We start from the raw sequence: 21919 nt of genomic DNA on the forward strand, positions 1-21919 counted from the left end.
TTTTCAAAAAGTAAGAATCGATTTTAAAAAATTTGGGGGATGGCACCCCCACTTAGGGGGTTGAAGATTTTGCTATGCTTTTTGCGCCAAAAGCTGTCCCCCTCAGAAGCAAACTTTACCTGTTTTTGGATTTTGCCGAAAAGTTCATTACTACCCTGTAATGCCTTGCGGTACGTTTTCGATGGGCTACCCTGTATGTCAATTACTGTTTAGATTACCTACTCAATATTCCAATCAAAGAAATTTGAATTTAGATACTGTAATGAACATAGGATAAACTAAATTATTATGGGGCTACTAGTTCAGGTAAAGATTTAGTAACAGTTACATAACAACTACAATAACGATGATAATAATAGTAGAAAAGGAAAATTAAATAAAAATAAATAAAAATTTATTTTGCAGTAGGAATTTTTGAGCAACTAATTAATTATTTAAATGAATTTTACTAGAAAACGGCTCATGCTATTAAAATCTAACAAGAGTACCTTTTTATGCAAAATATGATAAATTTTCGGTTTAAAAAGTAGAAAAAATGACTGACTTTTTCTCGTATTATTAAAGTTAACAGAGTTAGGGAGGCTAGAAGTTAAGAGAAGATTCCAGAAATTTAAAAAAATCATAACACGCAGAAAAATGAATGAATTTTGTAATTTTTTTTTCGATCTACTCTAGAAAATGTAACCTTTCTTTTCAGAGAAATATATATATATTATTTTTAATAAGAAAGTTATAACAATTTCAAATTTGTTGTTCACCCCCCTAAACAGAGATTTTAACGAAAACCTCGAAACGGGTCAATTTAATTTTGTCAATTTGTTTACATAAATCATATTTTTAATTCTTTTTGAGTAAATATGATTTTTTTATAAATAAAAAATATAGTTTTTACTGAAATAAAAAATAAGGGTAGCAACCCCTAAACACGGAATCACTTGCGAAGTATTTGTTTTTTTATTATAAGTAATTTCCATTTTATTTCATTTCAAAATATTGATTAGAACCCCAGAAATTTTGAAAAAACTGTTTTGGGGGCGAACTTTGAGGGTGTATTTCACCCCGTAAACATGTTTTTCCGCCGATAAAAAAAATACGTGTCTCTTTACATTTTTTTAGAGTAGATTAAAAAAAAATACAAAATTCATTCGTTTTTCTGCGTTATGATTTTTTTAAATTTCTGAAATCTTCCCTTAACTTCTAGCCTCCCTAACTCTGTTAATTTTAATAGTACAAGAAAAAGTCAAAATGCCATTTTTATGTAGAATTGTATGCTTTACAACTTTTATAAGGAACTTTTTTTTCTAGCCCTTACCCCTTTTGAGTTATCCTGAAAAACTCCTTTGTTTTATCTTTTTTCACCCTTGGCCGGGGGTTGAACAAAAAATTACTGTCACCTATTGTTATAATAAACCTCAAACTAACTCATATCAAAAATTCAGGCAAGTTGACCAAAATTTCGATTTAAAGGCTTAATTAATTGGACTATTAGTGATTTTTGTCACAAACACGGTTAGCATGATTTATATTTAAATCAAAACCAGTCCTATTCGAAGATAATTTTGTGTATTACTTAACAATTAATTGAAGGTCATAAAATCCATCAATTCCTTTGACTGTGTAAAAAGGCCATAAAATGTGCAATATGGCGAGATCCCAACAAAAATGGAGGATTTGCAGGGGTCAGGGACTTTCAGCCAATGTGATTTAAATGAAAAGTCTACCCTTTGACACTTAAAAAGTTGGTGAATTTTAAAATACTAGTTACTGATGACTTTCCGAACTTGTAATACGGCTAATAATGTAACCGCGCCATTATTCTATGGCTAGAAATTGGCCTCAATGATTTGGGATCGAGGGGGATTATCCCTCTTTATCCTGCCTCATCTCGTGTAGGCCTGGACAGCCTTCGTAGTTGGGCCCCATCCGTCGTCTACCCCGACCGCAAATGCGGCCGGTGTAGGCGCTTTGTGGGACCTCCTTTTGTCCTGGCTGGGCCCCGCCGGCTAGGGCCCTTTCTTCTGGCGCTCTTCTTGCTTCGCCGGCTCGTCTGTGTAAACCCCGGGGGTAGTGTCATGTTTATGTGTGGTATGGTTGGGTAGGGTAGTGCGGCTATGCAGCCTGGAATAATGTAACCGACGCTGTCTAGATTTTTCTAGGTTTGCGAACTCAAGTGTTAGATATTAGATTTCGAGTAGAACACTTTCTAATACGATTTTTGAATGTTTATAAATAAGGCCTTTACATCTATAAATCGAGACAACCGGCATGTATAATACAAATAATAATTTTGAATGCTGCTCGATATTAACAATCATCGTTAGAAATTCAGGAAACGCGCTTATAAATATTTTTATCAACCATCCTTATTTTTTTCTCACACCCACTGAAAGAGATAGCAGAGACGTTACCGATTCGACTGAACATTATATGAAAATTACCTACGTATAAATTTATCTCTAAAATAAACTTTAAGGGTTATTAAGTATATCGCTAATCGATATCAAAATATTTTTTCATGAAATATAAACTTCAGTATGCGGATTAGCCGTAAAAGTTCTCCCCGACTGAGACAGAGAGAGTCTACCTACGCCACTGATACGATGTCAATACAGATTTTGCTCAGCTGATAAATATTGACGCAAGATTAGCAAACCCCAAAATTCATACGGTTTGTGATTACAAAGTGAATAACAGTATATAAGACATGAGTTAGTATAAATAAAGGATACAAATAATATTGAATTAACTCACTCGTGTGTAAGTGGAACATCAAAACGAGTTTGCTGGGTATCTCGGTAAAAGCAGACCGTTATTATAAGTGGGCGCAAAAAAAAAGCTGGAAACTCAATTCCAACAAGCAGAACCGGCGTAGTATGCAGTCATTGCAGTCCCTACACAGGCCAGGAAAATAAGCTAGAAATGACCATTTCGCGACTTAGTTTCGGCAAGCTGAATTTATCACTATAGATGCTAAATATTATGTACAATAACATATTAGTTTCCACAGTCATAAAAATGGGGGGAAGATTGTTTACAGGGTTTACAATATGGTAAAAAAGTATATAAAATATGTACAATGCTGGCACACGCCGTTTAATGGCGATACCAATTAAAATGTTTCAATACCAACATCGCTTATAAAGCCACTGTTAATTTATTTACACAAGAGATTTTATTGAAGGGTCGCCATCTGGTATTTTCATTCCTAAATTTGACTAGTTGTCTATCTGTATAAATTTCTTGGTAAATGTGACGTAAGAACGTGAAAAATTAAATTTAAAAAGCAGTTCTTTGTATCATAGTAAAAGTAAGCAGTAAAGATCACGAGATCGTATAAAGATAATATAAATGGCATGAATTTACCTGTACTAGATACTAGAACCGTCCCTGACCACTTGATCAGGTAAATAGAAATACTACGTGAATACTACATGCATTCTAGGATAGTAGGATATATAATTATAAGAATTATTATGAATGTATTACATCTAGGAATAAAATAAGTCTTACGTACAGAGTAGGTTAAAAAGGCAAATGTTAATTAATTCGGATGGTGCGGACTGATCCGAGCAATGAACTGAATTTAGTTTTCTTTCAAAAATTTCAAGTTTTGCTTTGGCTTATAAGATGAAGATAAAAAACGAAAGAAAAGATACAAAAATTGTTTTTTTTCCGTCTTCATTTCAAGTGAAAAAGTGTAAACAAACAGAATTAAAATATTTAAGTATACAGGGTGGTCCCTAGGTAATGGGCCAAAATTCATGGGTAGATTCCCCAAGTAAAAATATTGCGATTTAGCCGACTTACCTTAGTCCAAAAGTTGATAGTTAAAGAGATACAGGGTGTTAAAAGTAAAATATTATTTCAGTTTTTTTTAATTTATTCCTTAACAAATGCAAATATCCTCACAAAATTTTGGGGATTGGAGTTCTTTGAGTAGAGGAATTGAAATCTGTTCACATTTTGGTTAAAGTTCATAGAGGGCGCTAGCTGCAGTAGATTGAATGTGTTAAAAACGACATAACTTTTTTGTACTTTAAGGTATCTCATCTTTGGTATCAAATTCCTATTTTCCAACTTTTTTTACTCAAAAAAGGTGAACTTTATGAAAGTGGCTGTCTCGCACCGTTTTTGAGATATTTGGCTTTGAAACTTCCAATGCTGTTGCATTAAATTACAATTAAGTACCTACAGGTATTATTAATTTAGCGGTAAAGTTTCTTAAGTAGGATTTGGACGAAAATCAAATAATTGACGTCTTCCACTTGTCTTATTGCTGTCATTTGTATGCTAATTTCTATTAAGTATTATTCGTATTTAATTAAAATTACATCTTATTGTTAGCTTACAAATTAATTGTATACTCGTATACATAAATGTAAGATAGAATGCCGAGGTTTTCGTTTTTGGAGTTACATGAAATCAGTTGTTTATGGTTTATAAACACTTGAGAAGAACTTTAGTAGCAGGTTTTAAATGCTACAAAGTCATTTCGCATTAAGGATGAAGAAGAAGACAATCTTTTAATAGCAATTTGAGCAATTATTGTCAAAAAGGCATATTTTTTACTAATGTTTACTATTTTACTGCTCATTACAATTTCTGATTCCAAATAAACCCTTGTTTTTGACATTTCTAAATTATTTTACTTATTTCAACTATTAGCATTGGAAGTTTCAAAGCCAAATATCTCGGAAACGGTGCGAGACAGATATTTTCATAAAGTTTACCTTTTCTGTGTAAAAAAAGTTGGAAAATAAGAATTTGATACCAAAGATGAGATACCTTAAAGTACAAAAAAGTTATGCCGTTTCCAACACCTTCAATCTACGGCAGCTGGCGCCCTCTATGAACTATTACCAAAATGTGAACAAATTTCAATTCCTCTACTCAAAGAACTCTAATCCCCAAAATTTTGTGTAAATATTTGCATTTATTAAGAAATAAATGGAAATAAACTAAAATAACATTTTATATTTAACACCCTGTATCTCTATAACTATTAACTTTTGGACTAAGGTAGGTTCGCCTAAATCGCAATATTTTTGCTTCGGGAATCTACCCATGAATTTTGGCCCATTACCTCGGGACCACCGATATAACATTTAGACACTTAAAGTTGTATAATTTTTTTATATATCGTTTTTGATTATACAACCTCTATAATTTAAAAATTGATAATGTGGAAGAATCTAATGGAGTCATATATCTTGAAAAGAAATCAGATCTCAAGAGTTGAATTAATAAGATGCTACAATTGAGTGACTTGATTTATATTATTTTTGAATAAATATTGTGTAACAATTGTGCAATTTGGAACAATTCAAAATATATCAACAGTATTTACTTATCTCTATCCCTGTACAGTCAGAAATATCGTGTTTCTACACGATTTCCTTATCTTAAGGAGATAATGTTAAGGATAACGTTATAGAATCCCTTATGAGGATATAGGTATGCAAGGCACATGACTAATATAATTTTGATAATTATCATTGAACATTTTAATGTCAGTATTATATAGAATTGGGTAAATGTGTCCGAACATCTCTCCAGAAGTCTTTGCACATTTTTTGTTATTATATTCAGTGGCGAACTTTGAATTCCGAGTGTTAACATATTTTTCGATATAAACATCAAGGGCAATTTTTTTAAATGGACGACACTTTCGATGACACTACATATATATATGCTTTTTCAACAATTACAATGGTACAGGGTTTGGTAGGTGAGCAACTTTATTTCCTAAATATTAAAAAAACTATTATGAAGTTGACTCCAAATGTCTCCACAAAAATTATTATATTTCTTAAATTTCTAAGCAAAATAAATCTTCGACATTTATATTTTTTGGGTAATGTACCACTTTATATATTTTCTGCGGTGTTGGTCTGTCATTTATTATCAGAAATAATTTAATTTTAAAATGTTGAAGTGAAAGGTCTCTCAAAAAAGACTTTATTTTAATTTCAAAGATATCAGATATGATTTAATTTAAATAACTTTAAAAAATAAGTTAATGGTGATGTAGATACGCAAACTAATTTTAAAGAGCTTACATAAAAAAATTATTGCAACGAATAACAGAATGTATGTCAAGTTTATGTCAATTAAATGACTTGGCATTCCATTCTTGGAAAGTACATATTGGATATGTGATATTGGAAATATTCTAAAACAAATTTCATTTCAAGTTTTTAAGAGATACATCTCACTTTTGGAAGTTTCCGAGTTGCAATATAGATAAACCCAGCAGTAAATAATGCATAGATAAGCTTTTCGATTTTATCTAGATGGGTACTTAGATATTAGGTATATGTAATACTATGTAACACTATCAAATCTCAATTCAATAAAAAAGAATGCCGCTGGAAACTTATGATATGACTCACATATACATTTTTTATTAGGTACTTCAGTTAAAATTTAAATACCCATTTAGAGATAAATCATAAGTTAAAAAGAGACTTGTTTACATGATTTTGATAAATTCATGAATCTATTTTTTTTTAATGCCTAGTTATTAAATGGAGATACATAGTATCAATAGTTTTGCACATTATATAATCAAAAAATATTAAATACTTACAAATGTGAACAGCTTAATAAGCGGTGAATATATATCCACACTGTAAACTACATTATCACTGTCAGCTGATTTAAAAGCATTCACTAAATCCGATAAACATAAGATGGAAAGAATCCCGGTAACAACAAGTTTGGATATATTTAACCAGTTCCACGGTATATTTCTTCTTTTACTTTTAATTAAGTAGTACACTTCTAAACTAGAAAACGTCCACAAAAAGAAACAGGGAATCCACACTAGCACAGTTTTCTCAAAACATTTTGTAAAATCCGGATCATTAGTATTCCATGTTAAATTAAGATTCTGCAAAATAAAAACTTCATTTAAATAATTTTATAAAGATCAATATAACTTTTTAAAAATATATACACATCAATACAGACATAGCATCCACAAATAACTAGTAAATAAATCAATCGCCAATTTAAAGACAGGCTGAAGGTTTAATTATATAAAAAACTGTATTAATAAAAAGAGTCTTACCCAAAATTCGCCGCCACAGAAATTATCTAATGTAGAATTCGCCATTTTGCGAGTTTAGGCAACAGCTTAATTCTTTGCTAAAAAATGAGAAGATATTTTTAATCAAGACCTTGTATATTTGTTTTAAAAAAGTATAAATAAAAACTTGTGATTATCCTCCGGTTATATACTTTTCTCATTTATGTAGCAAATAAACCGATAAATTTTCTATAGTCAATCAACTTATTTTAGTTCTAGGTACCGAAAATAAAATATTATGGATTGAATTAACACCGACCGACCACTACACCTTGGAAAGGTACCTTTCTAACCAAAACCAACGGCTATTGACAACTGAACTGACGGACAAACTAATGGAAACTGGTTAATTGAGAATACGCGCCGGCGTACTGCTAGCGTACTCCTTATCTGATGACGCAAATCGCAAATCTACTTGTCAGTTGTCACAAACAGTGAACTTATGTATGTATGTGGACATGTGGAATAAGCAATAGTTCATAAAACTTAAAACATATGTTTTACTCTGAAATTCTGATCCAAAATGCGTTTTTCATGTCTATCATTTCATTTAACAATTTAACATTGCATATGATGAGCATGGACTCAAAAAACGCGAGCGTCAAACAGTCAAATGTCAAAAATGAGTCCTTTTGAAGCAGTCAATAGACATTTTAAATCTACGGGAGTTTTGTGCGCAGTGATAAAAACTGGTAAACTAATCTACCTTTTCCTTCTAACATTATTACGTTTCAGTAGGGATTTAAGAAAATTAACTCGTAGTGATCTAGTCTAGACTTGGTAGTGTCTCTCTTTAAAGCCATAAGAGTAACAAGGACAAGTGAATAATACTAATAGTATTGGTCGAGTACCTGGAGAAAATTTCCTAAAGTTGTTTATTTTCGTATTTGTGTTTTGACATTTGACAGATTGATTAGTTAATTTAGTTAGGTTATTTGTTTTACAGAACAATTCCAATATTTCCAATGGATATGAATATGAATTAAATAATAAACTGTGCTACTAATAGGTAAGTAGATAGGTATAGTTATTAGCAAAAGATTATTGTTACATAGGTAGTATAATAAAATTTAGAACAACTAATCTTATGAGTAGAATTGTAACACAAGTTAAATGACAAATAACAATTTTGGTTCCAATTTTATGTGAGCAAGTGCCCAAGATAACAACCCAAGACGTAAACATTCTCAAATTCTTATTCAATAAATATAGTTTGTTTAAAAACACATACCTACACAAGATGGGTCAATCAGAGTTTGGTTTATATTTGTATGACCAAAAACCTAGCACAATGTTCATACATTTTAACGACTGAATTAATTAAAGCCGTCAGTTTTAGTTTACATATCGAAATCTAACTGGATTTTTGTTTTTTGCCTTTACAGTTCAAGGTTAAACTGTGAAAGGTGTGCATCTGTTTACCAAGGATGTGACTAGACTAGGTATAAGTATTTTTTAAATACCTAATCTCCCTATTTATTTTGGAATTTGTAACGATTAATAGGTACATCTACATAATTCTAAAAACTTGTATAGGTACATAAATCAAAGTATGTCACTGTTATCAGCCCGTAGATACCACGACATATCATTTTCCATTAAATAATATACAGGGGGACGCGAAGAAATTAAATATCCGGTTCGGAATCCAATTTTAAATAAAAAAGTTGAAGTAGGTACCAATTTTTCCTATTGAGTTTCATTTTTCAGATAACAAGATTCATAATTTTTAAAGATAAAAAATTAAAATCTTACCAAACAAAATCATTTAACCAACATACAAAAAGAAAACACATTGTTTTCCATACTAAGCTGATAATTGACAATTGTTATTTATAAGATCTTTTTAGTATTTTTTGCGACCCAAACCAAATGGCGAGCTTGAGTTTTCTTTTGTTAGGAGTTACACAGAGTTAGCCACTTGACAGATTCACAAAATTATAGTAACAATTATTTAAACCATTATTAATACCTATTTATACATCCAATCAGAAACACAGCCTATAGGTATGCATACATACATATTTATTAAACCCATTGATTAAAAAATAATTTCAATTATAAACACGGTTGTTAAGTTATATTTAATATTATGCAATTCCACGTGTTAATAAAAAACCAAAACCCGTTTTTCGAGATTGGTTAAAGTGGTTTTTCGGTATTTTTATAACAATCAAAGGTGATTTGTTCGGACAAATTAATAATATTCAAAATGATCTTCGCGCGCCTCTTTGCTCCAAGCATTCAACATTTCTACGTTTGACCTTTCGTCTTACATAACGAATTTGTCAAGGTGAATGAGCAAGTTAATGTTTGACTCGATGAAGATGACTGAATCCGGATTCTTTATTGGCAAACTATAGAGTTTAAAGGACGGTACAAAGGTTAAAAATCCGCTACGCTAATAGCAAACTATATGGTGTTCTTTTACAGAAAAATAGCGCAATATAAAAGCCTAGTTTAATATCTATTGATTTTTCTTATAACCGCGTTCTATCGATTTACATGTTTAATTATTTATATAACAAGGTTAATAAATTGTTCCCCCGAAAAGAGATCGTAATATTTATATCAACATCCAACGCTTTTTGCAAATTGCGTAATTTTCGAAAACTAATAATATCCGCGTTCAACTTTTTATTTAATATGATTTTAGGTATCTTAAATTGTAGGTAATTTAATTACCTACAACGTAAAACGACAAATTTTCCGATAGGTCGTCTAGGTATTCGCGGGCAGTAAAAAAAGTGAAAGAACACCTAAATTTGCCACTTATTTTTGCAATTTACCAACTTAGATTCACTTCTTTCGAGATACTTTTTTGGTATTATTATTCTACATACCTTTCCCCGTCCTAAAGCGCAATCAAAAGTCTACTAATAATTTTTTCAAACTCTAATTCGACTGGAGTAAAGAGCGATTGGACTATAATTGAACTAAATGTTATTGATTTGTGATGTAGTGTATTTTTCTGTTGTTCCAATAAAGTAATTCTTTATAACGCAAATGCGGAAGATCAATAAATTTGTATACGATATTCTGTTTACGGAACTCATATAATTTCGATATTACTGGGATTCACTTTCCTTTTTAACCATAGAAATAATTGTTACTAAAAAAAAGGGCAGAAGTATTTAAATTTAAATAAAATTTTTGTTACCAATAGGAAGGTATTGGGATAATAGAAATAATAAGTTTTAATTTTATTTAAATCACTTTGTCATAGTTACTTAGATCCACCTTGTACATAAATGTTTGATAGTGTCAAACTTGATAAGCGTAATATATAGGTTTTATGCATACTGAATGCTGAAAATTGAACGTTTGGACATTGCAAAAAGTTGTGCAACATTATATTACCAAAGAAACTATTACATTTCATTTATCAGTTTTGATATACAACGTAATGTGTTAAATTCTTTTACAGCAGACAGTAGTGTACCATGTAACCTAAATATAGATTTTTTTAAATTCGAAATACTACATGAACCTTGAAATATATGTATATATTTTTAAATCATTGCTATAACCGTTTGGTCTATTAGAAATCTATTCTTCTATAGACCCACCCATATAATTAATTATTCTTCCAAAACAAATTACTTTTTACTTTCCAGTGAATGAGATATTAAATGATGCGGAGCAAATTATAATCTGGTTAATAAAAATACGCTATTAAAGTCATTGAAATGGATGTACAGGGATGGCCAGATGTACGGAATAAAATTCATATCTTTTGAATGAGTTAATTTTTTTTAAAACGCCGAAACACGTTAACTGATTTTGAATTTTTTCCCATCTTTCGGTTATATAATAATTCATTTTTCTTCAACCCTCTAACCCCCAGCTACCCCTACTTTTTTTTTCAAATGGAAACATAAGGCATAAGGGGGCTCGTTGAAAAGCTTATAGAAAACTGAATCCAGCCATACCAAATAAACAAGTTTTATTTTTTCAATAGCAAGTTTTTTTTCATTTAGAAATTGAAACAACTAGATAATTTACAAAAATAAACTCAATGTCGCAAATGCTGAAAATGCCTTCCATTCACTCTTTGGCATTCTCCAAGACGATAGTAAAAGCTGTCCACAGCATTCTGAATGACTTCAGCTGGTAAATTATGCATCTCCGCTTGTTCTTTAAATTCTCAATATTATCCGGTCTGTTCTGGTAGACTCTTTCTTTCAAATATCCCCAAAGAAAATAATCCAGGGGTGTTAAGTCGGGGGATCTTGGCGGCCATTCAACTGTATCCCGTCTACCAATCCCGCGATTTGGAAACATTTCATCTAAGTATCTTCGAACACAATACCAAAATGTGGGGGAGCGCCATCTTGTTGGAACCAAATAGAGCAGGTATCAGGTCAAATGTTAGGAAATCCAGGTAGCGTACGGCAGTAAGATTTTCTTCAAAAAAGAATGGGCCCAAGATTCTGTTGTTGATGATACCTGCCCATACATTAAACTTTCTGTGGATGCTGCGTATGCGATTCGCATGTCCAGTGTGGATTTTCCTGGGACCAAAAGCGATAGTTGTGCCTGTTAACCACTCCATTTAAATAAAACGTAGCTTGATCCGAAAAAAGTACGTCTCGTTGAAAACCATTATTCTCGTCACACCGTCTCATCATTTCCTCACAAAATTGTAATCGCCTATCATAATTGTCTTTCAAAAGCTCTTGGACAAGATATACCTTATAGGGGTGGTATTTCTCTTGTTTCAGAAACATTCGAGAAGCATCGTGATTGCGGGCCAATGAAACAGTTGAAGTATGAGGATTTTCAACAAGTTCTAATGCAATGTCTAATTTCTTTTCTTCATTCAAAGCACGTGCCCGTCCAGTTTTGGGCAACGTCTGTACTGTACCGTGTTCCTCAAACTTGTGAAATATTTTACTAACTGTCCCTTGCGAGATTTGGTTTTCGGGATATTTCGCATTAAATAAATCGCGCACTTCAGCCTGACTTCTTATTTTGTCTCCACATCCAAGCAATATCAAGATTTCGATGCGTTGCCTTTCCGACAATACCATTGCAATTCAGTAAATAAATTGATTTTGACACAATAGTAACGCTTCGAACTCCTATTTACAACTAAAGCGAAAAATTAACCAGAAAGTCTGGCAAGTAAGAGGTGCCAAAAAAAAACGCAACATAAAAAATATATCTTTTTTGCGTTAGCAGCGATAGGTACAGTTTCAAATTCTTTATTTTATTCTGTGCAAATTCGTGAAGGATAACACTGAAGATAATTAAATTTTATTTCACTTGTTAAGCAGGTGTTTTATACAACCCTAAAAACCTTGCTATTGAAAAAATAAAACTTGTTTATTTGGTATGGCTGGATTCAGTTTTCTATAAGCTTTTCAACGAGCCCCCTCATGCCTTGTTTCCATTTGAAAAAAAAAGTAGGGGTAACTGGGGGTTAGGTGGTTGAAGAAAAAATTATTATATAACCGAAAGATGGGAAAAAATCAAAATCAGTTAACGTGTTTCGGCTTTTTAAAAAAAAGTAACTCATTCAAAAGGTATGAATTTTATTCCGTACTTCTGGCCATCCCTGTATAATTTTTGATAAGATTTACACGCGAACTATGTACTAAAAAATTATATAATTTCATTAGATATTAGGTCGTTATTACATCGTTACATGTAGATAAGTGGGTACATTAATTTTATTGAATAGATTATTTTACAAATTAGGAAGATTACAGTTTACCTGCCACTCATTAGATATCAGATGCACTGGTTATCAAAATTATTAATAATAATCATATCGTGCTATCAATTCAGTTACTAGAAAATAGGTTAAGGTTAAGTAGAAATAATTCTCGTAATTTAAATAAACTGAAACAGTTAATACAAATATATTTATTTATGTTTGTCTAGAATATAAGAGTAGCAATACACGACTGGACTATCATTTTCTACGTTAAATTCTATAATTTGTATTCCTTTTTTTATTTTGCAACCTTGACATTAAATTGAGGATGGGAAAAATCGTTTGAATTTTTTTGAAATCAAGAATGTGACAAATCTAACAAGAAAATGATAAAGTGAACCAGATCGCCGGTAAAATAAAATACACTTTAGAAAACATGTAAAAACAGGAGAGTCGAATTAAGAATGATAGCAACAAACACCTGCTCTATAAATATTATTTATACCCGGCGTTTCACTTAAAATATAAATATTACAAGACAGATTAAAACCGAGTATGAAATGTAATTATTTTTGCCAGAAAATAATGAGAACGATTCATTGCGCTTTAGAGAAATAGTCCTTGTAGAATCTTTCAGAGATTAATGTTTACATACTTATATATGTATGTACAATAAAATGCTCGGAAAAGATAGCGACTGATTGTGAATAATAACGCATTTTAATGACATAGTTAATTGATATCACTGTTTTACTTACAATATGGACAACATATAAAACGTTTCAAATCACCGCACTCTGCAACACACATTTAAAAATTGTGTAATTATGAAAAAGATTTTGTAATTTTGTTACATCTCTGCGATGATTGTGAATTACACAACCTTGTTAAACACGCGTTTACGTTTAAATGAAAAGATGTTCGACCAGCAGCATGTCTGTCATAACGGTATACGGTAAATCTAAACAAGAAAAAATCCAAATCAGACTTTGATATGCCGATGTTTATATTATTCTAAACAATGCTGTAAATGTTATTATCATCTGCCGCAAGTATTTGTGTGCCTTAATAAACACCGGCCTTTGTCCTTAGAAAAACGTATGCGTTGAGCAAAAATTTAAAATATTTAAAAATCGTGAAGTTATGTGTAGGTATTTATCGTTCAATTTGCATTAGTCGATATAGGATGATTTTTTTAAAAATGGATTTTTAAAATTTAGTTGGTTTTTTATTTAAAAATATCAGGACTGAAAACATTAAATATTGTTCAGAAAATTATCTTATATATTGAAATTTGATAGTAAGGCGATGGAATATATGGTAGAAATGACTTAAAATCGTTTTATATATGAATTTTAATTAAACTATAAATTCTAGGTTTTGAAATTATTTTAAGTGTTTGAATTCTTACACTGTTTGTTGTACATCAATCGAGGGGCGATCCGCTAAGGAAAAAACGTACGAAGATTACAAAATTTCTGAAATCTCTTGTAATGTATCTGCAGATTTCAATATCGATTAAAAAAAATTACAAATTTCAAATAAATAATCAAGATTACAATATCTTTCAACCGATTACAAAACATTTCAGGAGATTTCAGAGTTATTTTAGTAGATTTCAATGATTATTTAAGATTTCAATAGGATTATTCGAAATTAAAAGAAGATTTCAAAATTTCTTAATAATATTTCAAGGAATACGGGAAGATTACAATAAGTTTTGAATGTCCATTTGAACAAAAATAATTGAATTAACTTCAACTGTCATTCATTTCATTCATTAACAGTAGTGCTTTGATTAAGAATTTCCAGTATCATTTTTACGCAAAAATTGTAACATTCTGATTAAGTTTTTGTTCGAATGAACGTTAAAAACTTTTTGTCATGACAAAAATGATAACGCCATTTTGAAAGTAGGTAAGTATATATTTTTATTGAAAGATAAAAATATAATAATCCAATAAACTAATAAAAATAAAAAAATAGAAGTAACATAAAATAAACATTTTCCCAAAAAATAAATAATAAGAAATATTTTAAGCTTTTATTAACACTTGTATTTAATACTTTACCTGTATACAGTGTATTTAAAAAAGACGCGGCAATATTTAAGGGGGCGATTGCCCAGATCATTTTATAAAAAAAAGTTCCTATAAACATACGTCCGCAAACGCTTCGTTACCGATCTACAGAATGTTGAAATTTCATTAAAAAAACAGTAAAAATTAAATTTCTCCAAAACCTCTTGATATTATAATGAAATTTTAGGCCTGTCAATAGCTATGGCAGACGCGTACTTTGCAATACAAAACGATTTTTTAGTCTTACCAGTGACTAGCTATTTTTAATGAAAAAAATAGGACCCCGCTGGTTTTTCTAAAAATATAATTTTTTAATTCCTTGTTCAATTATGAAGAAGAAAGCTTTCCTCAGATTATACGCACCGTACGTCACACCGTTATTGAGTAAAAAAATAAAAAACATTTTATTGCGCACCTAAACCCAATGTTGTTTTAATTGAGAAATTTAAATTATTGAACAAAGAAATTCAAATTATCAAATTTGATTGATTTTTGAAATGTGGTACATACTGTTGTTTGTAGTAGGTAATAATAAGGGGCTGCGTTTTAGAGAAATTTAATTTTTACTGTTTTTTAATGAAATTTCACATTCTGTAGATCGGTAACGAAGCGTTTGCGGACCTATGTTTATAGGACTTTTTTTATAAACTGACCTGAGCAATCACTCCCTTAAATATTGCCGCGTCTTTTTTAAACACACTGTATACAAGTAAAGTATTAAATGCAAGTATTAATAAAAGCTTAATATATTTTTTATTTATTAGTTTTTGGGAAAATACTTACCTACTTTCAAAATAGCATTATCATTTTTGTCATGACAAAATGTTTTTAACGTTCATTCGAACAAAAAACTTAATCAGAATGTTACAATTTTTGCCCAAAAAATGCCTGATACTGGAAATTCTTAATCAAAGTACTACTGTTAATGAATGAAATTAATGACATTTGAAGTTAATTCAATTATTTTTGTTCAAATGGACATTCAAAACTTATTGTAATCTTCCCGTATTCCTTGAAACCTTATTAAGAAATTTTGAAATATTCTTTTAATTTCTAATAATCCTATTGAAATCTTAAGTAATCATTGAAATCTACTAAAATAACTCTGAAATCTCCTGAAATGTGTTGTAATCTTGATTATTTATATGAAATTTGTAATATTTTTTGAATTGATATTGAAATCTGCAGATACATTACAAGAGATTTCAGAAATTTTGTAATCTTCGTCTGTTTTTTCCTTGGCGGATTGCCCTTCGGAACACACCAATCGCACCATATAGGTTTCTGTCGAGGTTTCTGTGGCATTCTTTGGAAAATGAGGTAAGGGGGGGGGGGCGTTGTACAACGACTACATCGACGAAATTCATTAGCTGATTACATAGATTATAGCGAAGATTACAGATAAGATTACGTAGATTACAGATAGATTACATATATTACAGATAAGATTACGTAGATTACATAAAGATTCCAGGGCAAACGTACGAAGATTACATCAGCGGATCGCCCCTCGACATCAATATAACCTTGATCCTTTAACTTATTAACTAAGTTATTAAATTTTTGTCCGATATCTGTATCGGATCAAAACAATTAATTGTCGATAAAAATAATGTTCTTCAAGAACGTTCATTTTTTATTTTATATTCAGACTTATTCATAATTAGTAATAATGCCTTTGTCCGATTCCGATCCAATTTTTTTTGTTTTATTGTAATTATCATTAACAATGTTAATGTTAGACACATATAGTCAGTTTTACATGTAATTTTACTTATATGAATGTTATCAGATTGCTGCGTACAAAGTTTAGTGTCTTTTAAGAATCTTAGAACCGGTTTTTTATTTTTAGCATAATCTACAAGTAAATTTTGTCATTGTCTTTCTTCATATTGTAATTATATTGTTGTGCTGAAATTTCATCAATCTTTTTATTTGTATGGATTTAATAGGTTCAAAAAAAACAATAAGAATTATTTTGTCTTTTTTCAGTCACAAATAATATTTTCATGTACATGTCTATACATATTATATTATGTACTTACCTACTTTAATTCTGAAACAATATTTGATATAAATTGTAATTTTAATTTCTATTTTTAAAGTTTGTCTTTGAAAATTAACAATTAACTTGTTAATATTATAGTTAGTATATAATAAAACAAATCCAAATTCCTGCATTTTACTAAAATCTTATAGGTATCTATTAATATAATTTCTAACAATATCACACCAATACATTTTTTGTTTGTTTTCAGTCCTGAGGAAGTTTTTAAGTAAAAGCGAAACGTCCCCCTACTAATTTTAAGTGTTTTATATGGTGGAGAAATTTGTAACCTTATTTTTGTTACACCCTGTATATTTAGCGTGCGCATGGGGAACAGATCCTGAATTAATAAATTATTGTTTGCTTTGTTTAGTCTATACTTGATATAAATTAACCTCATTATTATCCATTAGTTATACGCAATTCGATTTCATGCTGAGGTATATCTCGATTATTATTAAAGATTTAAAATTTTATCGTTATAGCGAAAAAATTAAAATTATATTGGTCAAATTAGAGCAGAATTCGTGGTTTTGTTTTCCACAATATCATCAAGAATAGGTATTTTTTGCATACCTACATTTGAAAAAAGGTAAAAGTAAAGAGCTAATAATAAAATAAATATAATACCTACCATTCGAAGGAAATTTTGACAGTTCAGTTAAATTTTCGTTTAAGGGGGCGATTTAGTATGTATATTTTTACCATGTAACAGAGCTTCAGATGAGGACACAAATCGTCGAAGAAACTAACATAATTGAATATTATTATATATCAATGTATTCGCAATGGTTCCCGCTAGTGAGTGAAATAAATTTCAATGCTCATGAGAACAGAAGAATAATTTAAATAAATGCCAAAGTACCTCAATTTTAACCATACTGTTAGTCTGCCAATATATTGGATTTACGACGGAACTAGGTCAGGCACAATAACCAAACTACTTCACTCACTAGAACGGACACTTAGGATCATTTGTATTTAATTTTCAGATTAATATTTATTAACAATTCTATAATTTGTGTCCTCAAGTAAGATGACAACATTTTACACACGACTCCATGTTATATTATATTATATTATATATTTAAACCAGAATTTTAGCGGTTTCTATCTTCTACAAGAATTTCTAAATAAAATTAGTTTGTGTACTCTGTCACAGGTGTCGCTACCCTTGAAAATGAAAGCGAAAACACAGAGTTGGTTTATTGTAAATTGTATTGGCCGAGAAATAGTGAAATTTCTGGCGTTTTTAGGTACTGAAATCTTTAAAAGTAAAACGTGTAGAACAAAAGTAGGGGTAAGCACAAAAATAAAATCCTTGATGTTTTGTTTATTCATGGTTACCGTTTAAATTTACCCAAATAAAATAATAACTAAAAAAAAGCGTTTGCAAAACATGCGTTTGCTATTATCCTAACCCCACATTTTAACAATTATTTTCACGTACTTATAAAAAGTAAACAATTTTATATGTAGGACTAAGCAAGTAAATGTTATAAGAATATTTACATGTGGAATTATATATAAAAAAGATAGTATTTTCGTAGATTTCAGTACCTAAAACCTTAATGGTTTGATCGTTTTTTGCACCTGTTTATTCGTTTTACTGCGGCCGGCGTCTTTGAAAATACTCAGGTGGCATGACATAACATTCCTATTATTTGATAAGCTTTAGATTATTCAGTTATTAAATGTTTGAAATTATTTGTCTTTGCGGAAAACACTATTTACAGAATATGGGACCCATAATGGTCTGATATTATCTTTGATATATAAATATGGGTAATATTTTAAAAGTAGGTAGGTACCTAAGTAATAAGATTTTGTAAAGCTTAAGTAGTACGAAAATATAACGCATAAAAAACCAATAATATGTACTAATTTTTCTTTATTAAGAATAAAGATTAAATTTTACGTACAGGGTGTCCCACATAAAATCGTTATTTATGTTGTAGCCTTGGTAGTTTCAAAATAAATTTACAGCTTAAAAATTGGTCTGGCTCAGGTAGATTTCTGTTTCAATCTACAAATCAGTAGCTACTTACCGATAAGAAGGAAACCACTAGTCTAGTCGAGAAGTGAGTTTTCTGCGAAAAATAGTTATTGTAATCCTAAAAATATGGTTGTTAGTACATTGGATTCGGAATTAAATTCAGAGAAAGAAGTATTTTTTAATTTATCCGCAATTAAAAATAGCAATTGTTATAAACAAAAAACGAAGAGAAAAAAGGGAGTCTCCGTTTTTTAACTATAACTAAAAAAATATTGAAGATAGCTGAAATTTCAAAAAAGATCCTGAAAGAGGAGAAAATTTCAGCAAAATAAGTCAGGAATTGTAGCTCCATTATTTATAATTTTAATTTGACGTTGAAAATATAGCTCCGCGCGGCGGCGGCGGTTTCCGCGTCGTCGCGTCGCCGCCAAGCAAAGTGTGCAACACAAAATAATTTTTTTATAGTATTCAATATTAATTTAAAAATCTAAATAAATTATAGTGTCATCTAGACACTTGAAGGAACACAGCCCAGTTGGAAAATAATTTTTAACTTGACTTATGTTAAAGTTATTCAATTGTTAATGAACTAATTTTTCGTGGTCCTAATCTTTCATAAAACTTGTTGTAAAACTTTAAATAATGTATCTAAAATTTTTTTTCTTTCTGGGAGGTCTTTTTATATACATAATAAACAAGATTCCGTTGTAAAAGTTTATAAAAGTTTTTTCATTTGTTTATAATGATTTTTTAAAGTTAACAAAAAATGAAAAATCCGGGAAATGTTATAAATTTTTTTTTTACCAAATGTTTGATTTTAGTTGTTTTTCTATTAATATATTGCGTTTATTAGCTTAGCTAAAAACTTTTTAACGTTATTTGTTTATAAATTTGTTATAAACAAATGGACAAGTTTAATATTTTTGAAACATTTTTTTTGCCATTTTATTGTCTTGGTAATCTGTTTTTTAAAAACAAAAATTTTTCTTAAATAAATTTTTTAATTGTTTATAATCGTAATTTCCCTGGGAACACGATGGTGCAATTATTTTTTTGCTACTTGCCGTAGTTTACGAGATATTTGCGAAAAACCTTATTTTTTACGGGTTTTTTGACCTTTTGACCCCTTGCCTGATCACCTAGGTCAAAAATGTTTGCGGATTCGGATTCCTGAGGGTCGAAAACATATTTGCGCCCAGGTTTGATCGACAGAGGAAAAAATGGAGGTTCAGCCTTCATTTCAATGGACTAAATACATACAGTAATATTATATATATATTTTATGCCTATACATATTATTCTCCAAACGCAATTAGTAGCAAGATTCTATATATTTTAGTAATTAAGCAGTGTTTTTAAGTTAAAACGACTCGTCAAAGTAAAAAAATATTTCAGGTTAGGTATATATTTTTTTTACTGAAAATAGCAGTTAATTTACATTATCGGATTGTTAATGTGAAAATATAAACATTAGACTGTTGACTATTCCATGTTATACGTGTTTTAACGTCACTTTTGAAGAAGAAACTACATGTAATTTTAAAAACCGTATTTCTGTTTTTATAATGAAGGAATAGTAATTATAAGATTGTTTAAGCTTATTAACTAAAAATTATTGCCTACTCAATAAAAAAATATTATTGTCCTCGATAATCTATTACTGATTAATAAAATATTTACTCTCTTTCCTTATAAGATTGTATGTACACAAATTGGAGCCGTTCCTGAAAAATCGGACGAATATCCGGTGCAGCGGAATTATTAGACTTGAAGCGTTGGCCGCTAGAACAGCACCTGCCGGGGTCCCGTTTCGTGACTCACGCTGGGCGATATTTTTTGTACAAAATCCCGTCCTTAAGGAACATTATCAAGTATTACAAAAGCCATGTTCTTTTATTCATCAATTTAATACCATATATTCCATCAATGTATTATTATTTGTTTGGCTAAAAAAATGATCTCTTATTAGCTCTACAGAATCCGTGGCATCGAAAGGATAATGTGGAAATAAAAAGACAAGGTCAAAGCGTCACATGCGATGCTCCTTTGTTTCCTGGCGTCACTACTCTTGGCATTTTCTTGGTTATAATTTTAAATAACAGAAGCCGACGCGCGCATTGTTGTTAGTTTAATTTAATTATTTCGGCAGGTGTTACAAGAGTAATTATGTTGCAAAACGCGATTTTAAATAATTCGATATGTAGTTATTGTGTGTAAAATGTGCTTATTCTAAAACTTCGCTTTATTCCGGTAATCTAAAAAGTTCGTATAAATTCGAGGTTAGAGATTATCTTGAGTTGATATTGTAGTATTTGTAGTGCATTCTAATAACTGTTAAGCGACAAAAAGCGCTGGACTTTCCACCTGCTTTGTCATTGTGGTGGAAGTAATGAAAATGGAGTTAAAGTTCGTGTTTTTGCTTTCGAGGATAGAGTTTTGTGCAAGTACCTACAAACAGTACCTGCATCATTCTAAAAAAATCCTATTTTAAGGAGCAGTTTGTTATATAGGGTAAGTGTGTATTCCGTAAAATTATTACATAATAGTTTTACACACACACACACACACACACGCACGCACGCACGCACGCACGCACACGCACAGCAAAAATTTGGGCTGCGTCAGTTGCGATCTCATGGCCAGCCTAGAACCATTGCACTTAGTGATGGGCATAATCGACTAATTTTGATAATCGAGTTATCGGTAATCGAGTACTTCTAATAATCGAGTGATCACTCGAGATACGAGATATTGGTCGTTTTCATCCCAGCGGCGCACAAATATGTTTGTATTAGTCATATATTACTTATAAGCGTAGCTAAAAAAAAGCTCACGCACTTCAAAACCTAACCACTTTTTCGTTTTATTCTAAAAAAAAAGGTTACGCAATCAGTGACTATTTGCAGTATGCACTAACATTTTGGGGTGCAACCGTAGGCTAATAATCACTCGAGTGGTGGTAGTAAACATCTCGAGATATCTCGAGTGATCTCAATAATCGAGTACCACTCGATTTTTCACTCGAAATCTCCCATCACTAATA

The 21919-nt window shown here is 30.5% G+C and overlaps 2 protein-coding genes across 16 annotated transcripts in view; one reads left to right on the top strand and one right to left on the bottom strand.

The window, feature by feature from the left end:
• The window catches only part of LOC108908886 (multidrug resistance-associated protein 1), a 48015-nt gene extending 34375 nt beyond the window's left edge, over positions 1 to 13640 (bottom strand). For 3 of the 14 annotated variants that reach the window (XM_018713058.2, XM_018713060.2, XM_018713048.2), the window contains exons 1-2: positions 7073 to 7496; positions 6590 to 6892 (exon numbers count right to left, since the gene is read on the bottom strand). In XM_018713058.2, coding sequence (XP_018568574.1) covers positions 6590 to 6892; positions 7073 to 7117 — 348 coding nt within the window. In that variant the 5' untranslated portion in view covers positions 7118 to 7496. Of the gene's footprint in view, positions 1 to 6589; positions 6893 to 7072; positions 7499 to 8321; positions 8389 to 13510 lie in introns of those variants that run through there. The other 11 variants (XM_018713055.2, XM_018713056.2, XM_018713062.2 and 8 more) reach the window with 9 other exon arrangements.
• Positions 7554 to 21919, top strand: part of LOC108908893 (PIH1 domain-containing protein 1) — an 83792-nt gene continuing 69426 nt past the window's right edge. The window contains exons 1-2 of one of the 2 annotated variants that reach the window (XM_023454864.1): positions 7554 to 7782; positions 8037 to 8099. The gene's annotated coding sequence lies outside the window, so the exon portion shown is untranslated. Of the gene's footprint in view, positions 8100 to 21919 lie in introns of both variants that reach the window. The other variant, XM_018713071.2, reaches the window with a different exon arrangement.

Source organism: Anoplophora glabripennis, unplaced genomic scaffold, assembly GCF_000390285.2.
Source record: "Anoplophora glabripennis isolate ALB-LARVAE unplaced genomic scaffold, Agla_2.0 scaffold428, whole genome shotgun sequence".
Lineage (NCBI taxonomy): Eukaryota > Metazoa > Arthropoda > Insecta > Coleoptera > Cerambycidae > Anoplophora > Anoplophora glabripennis.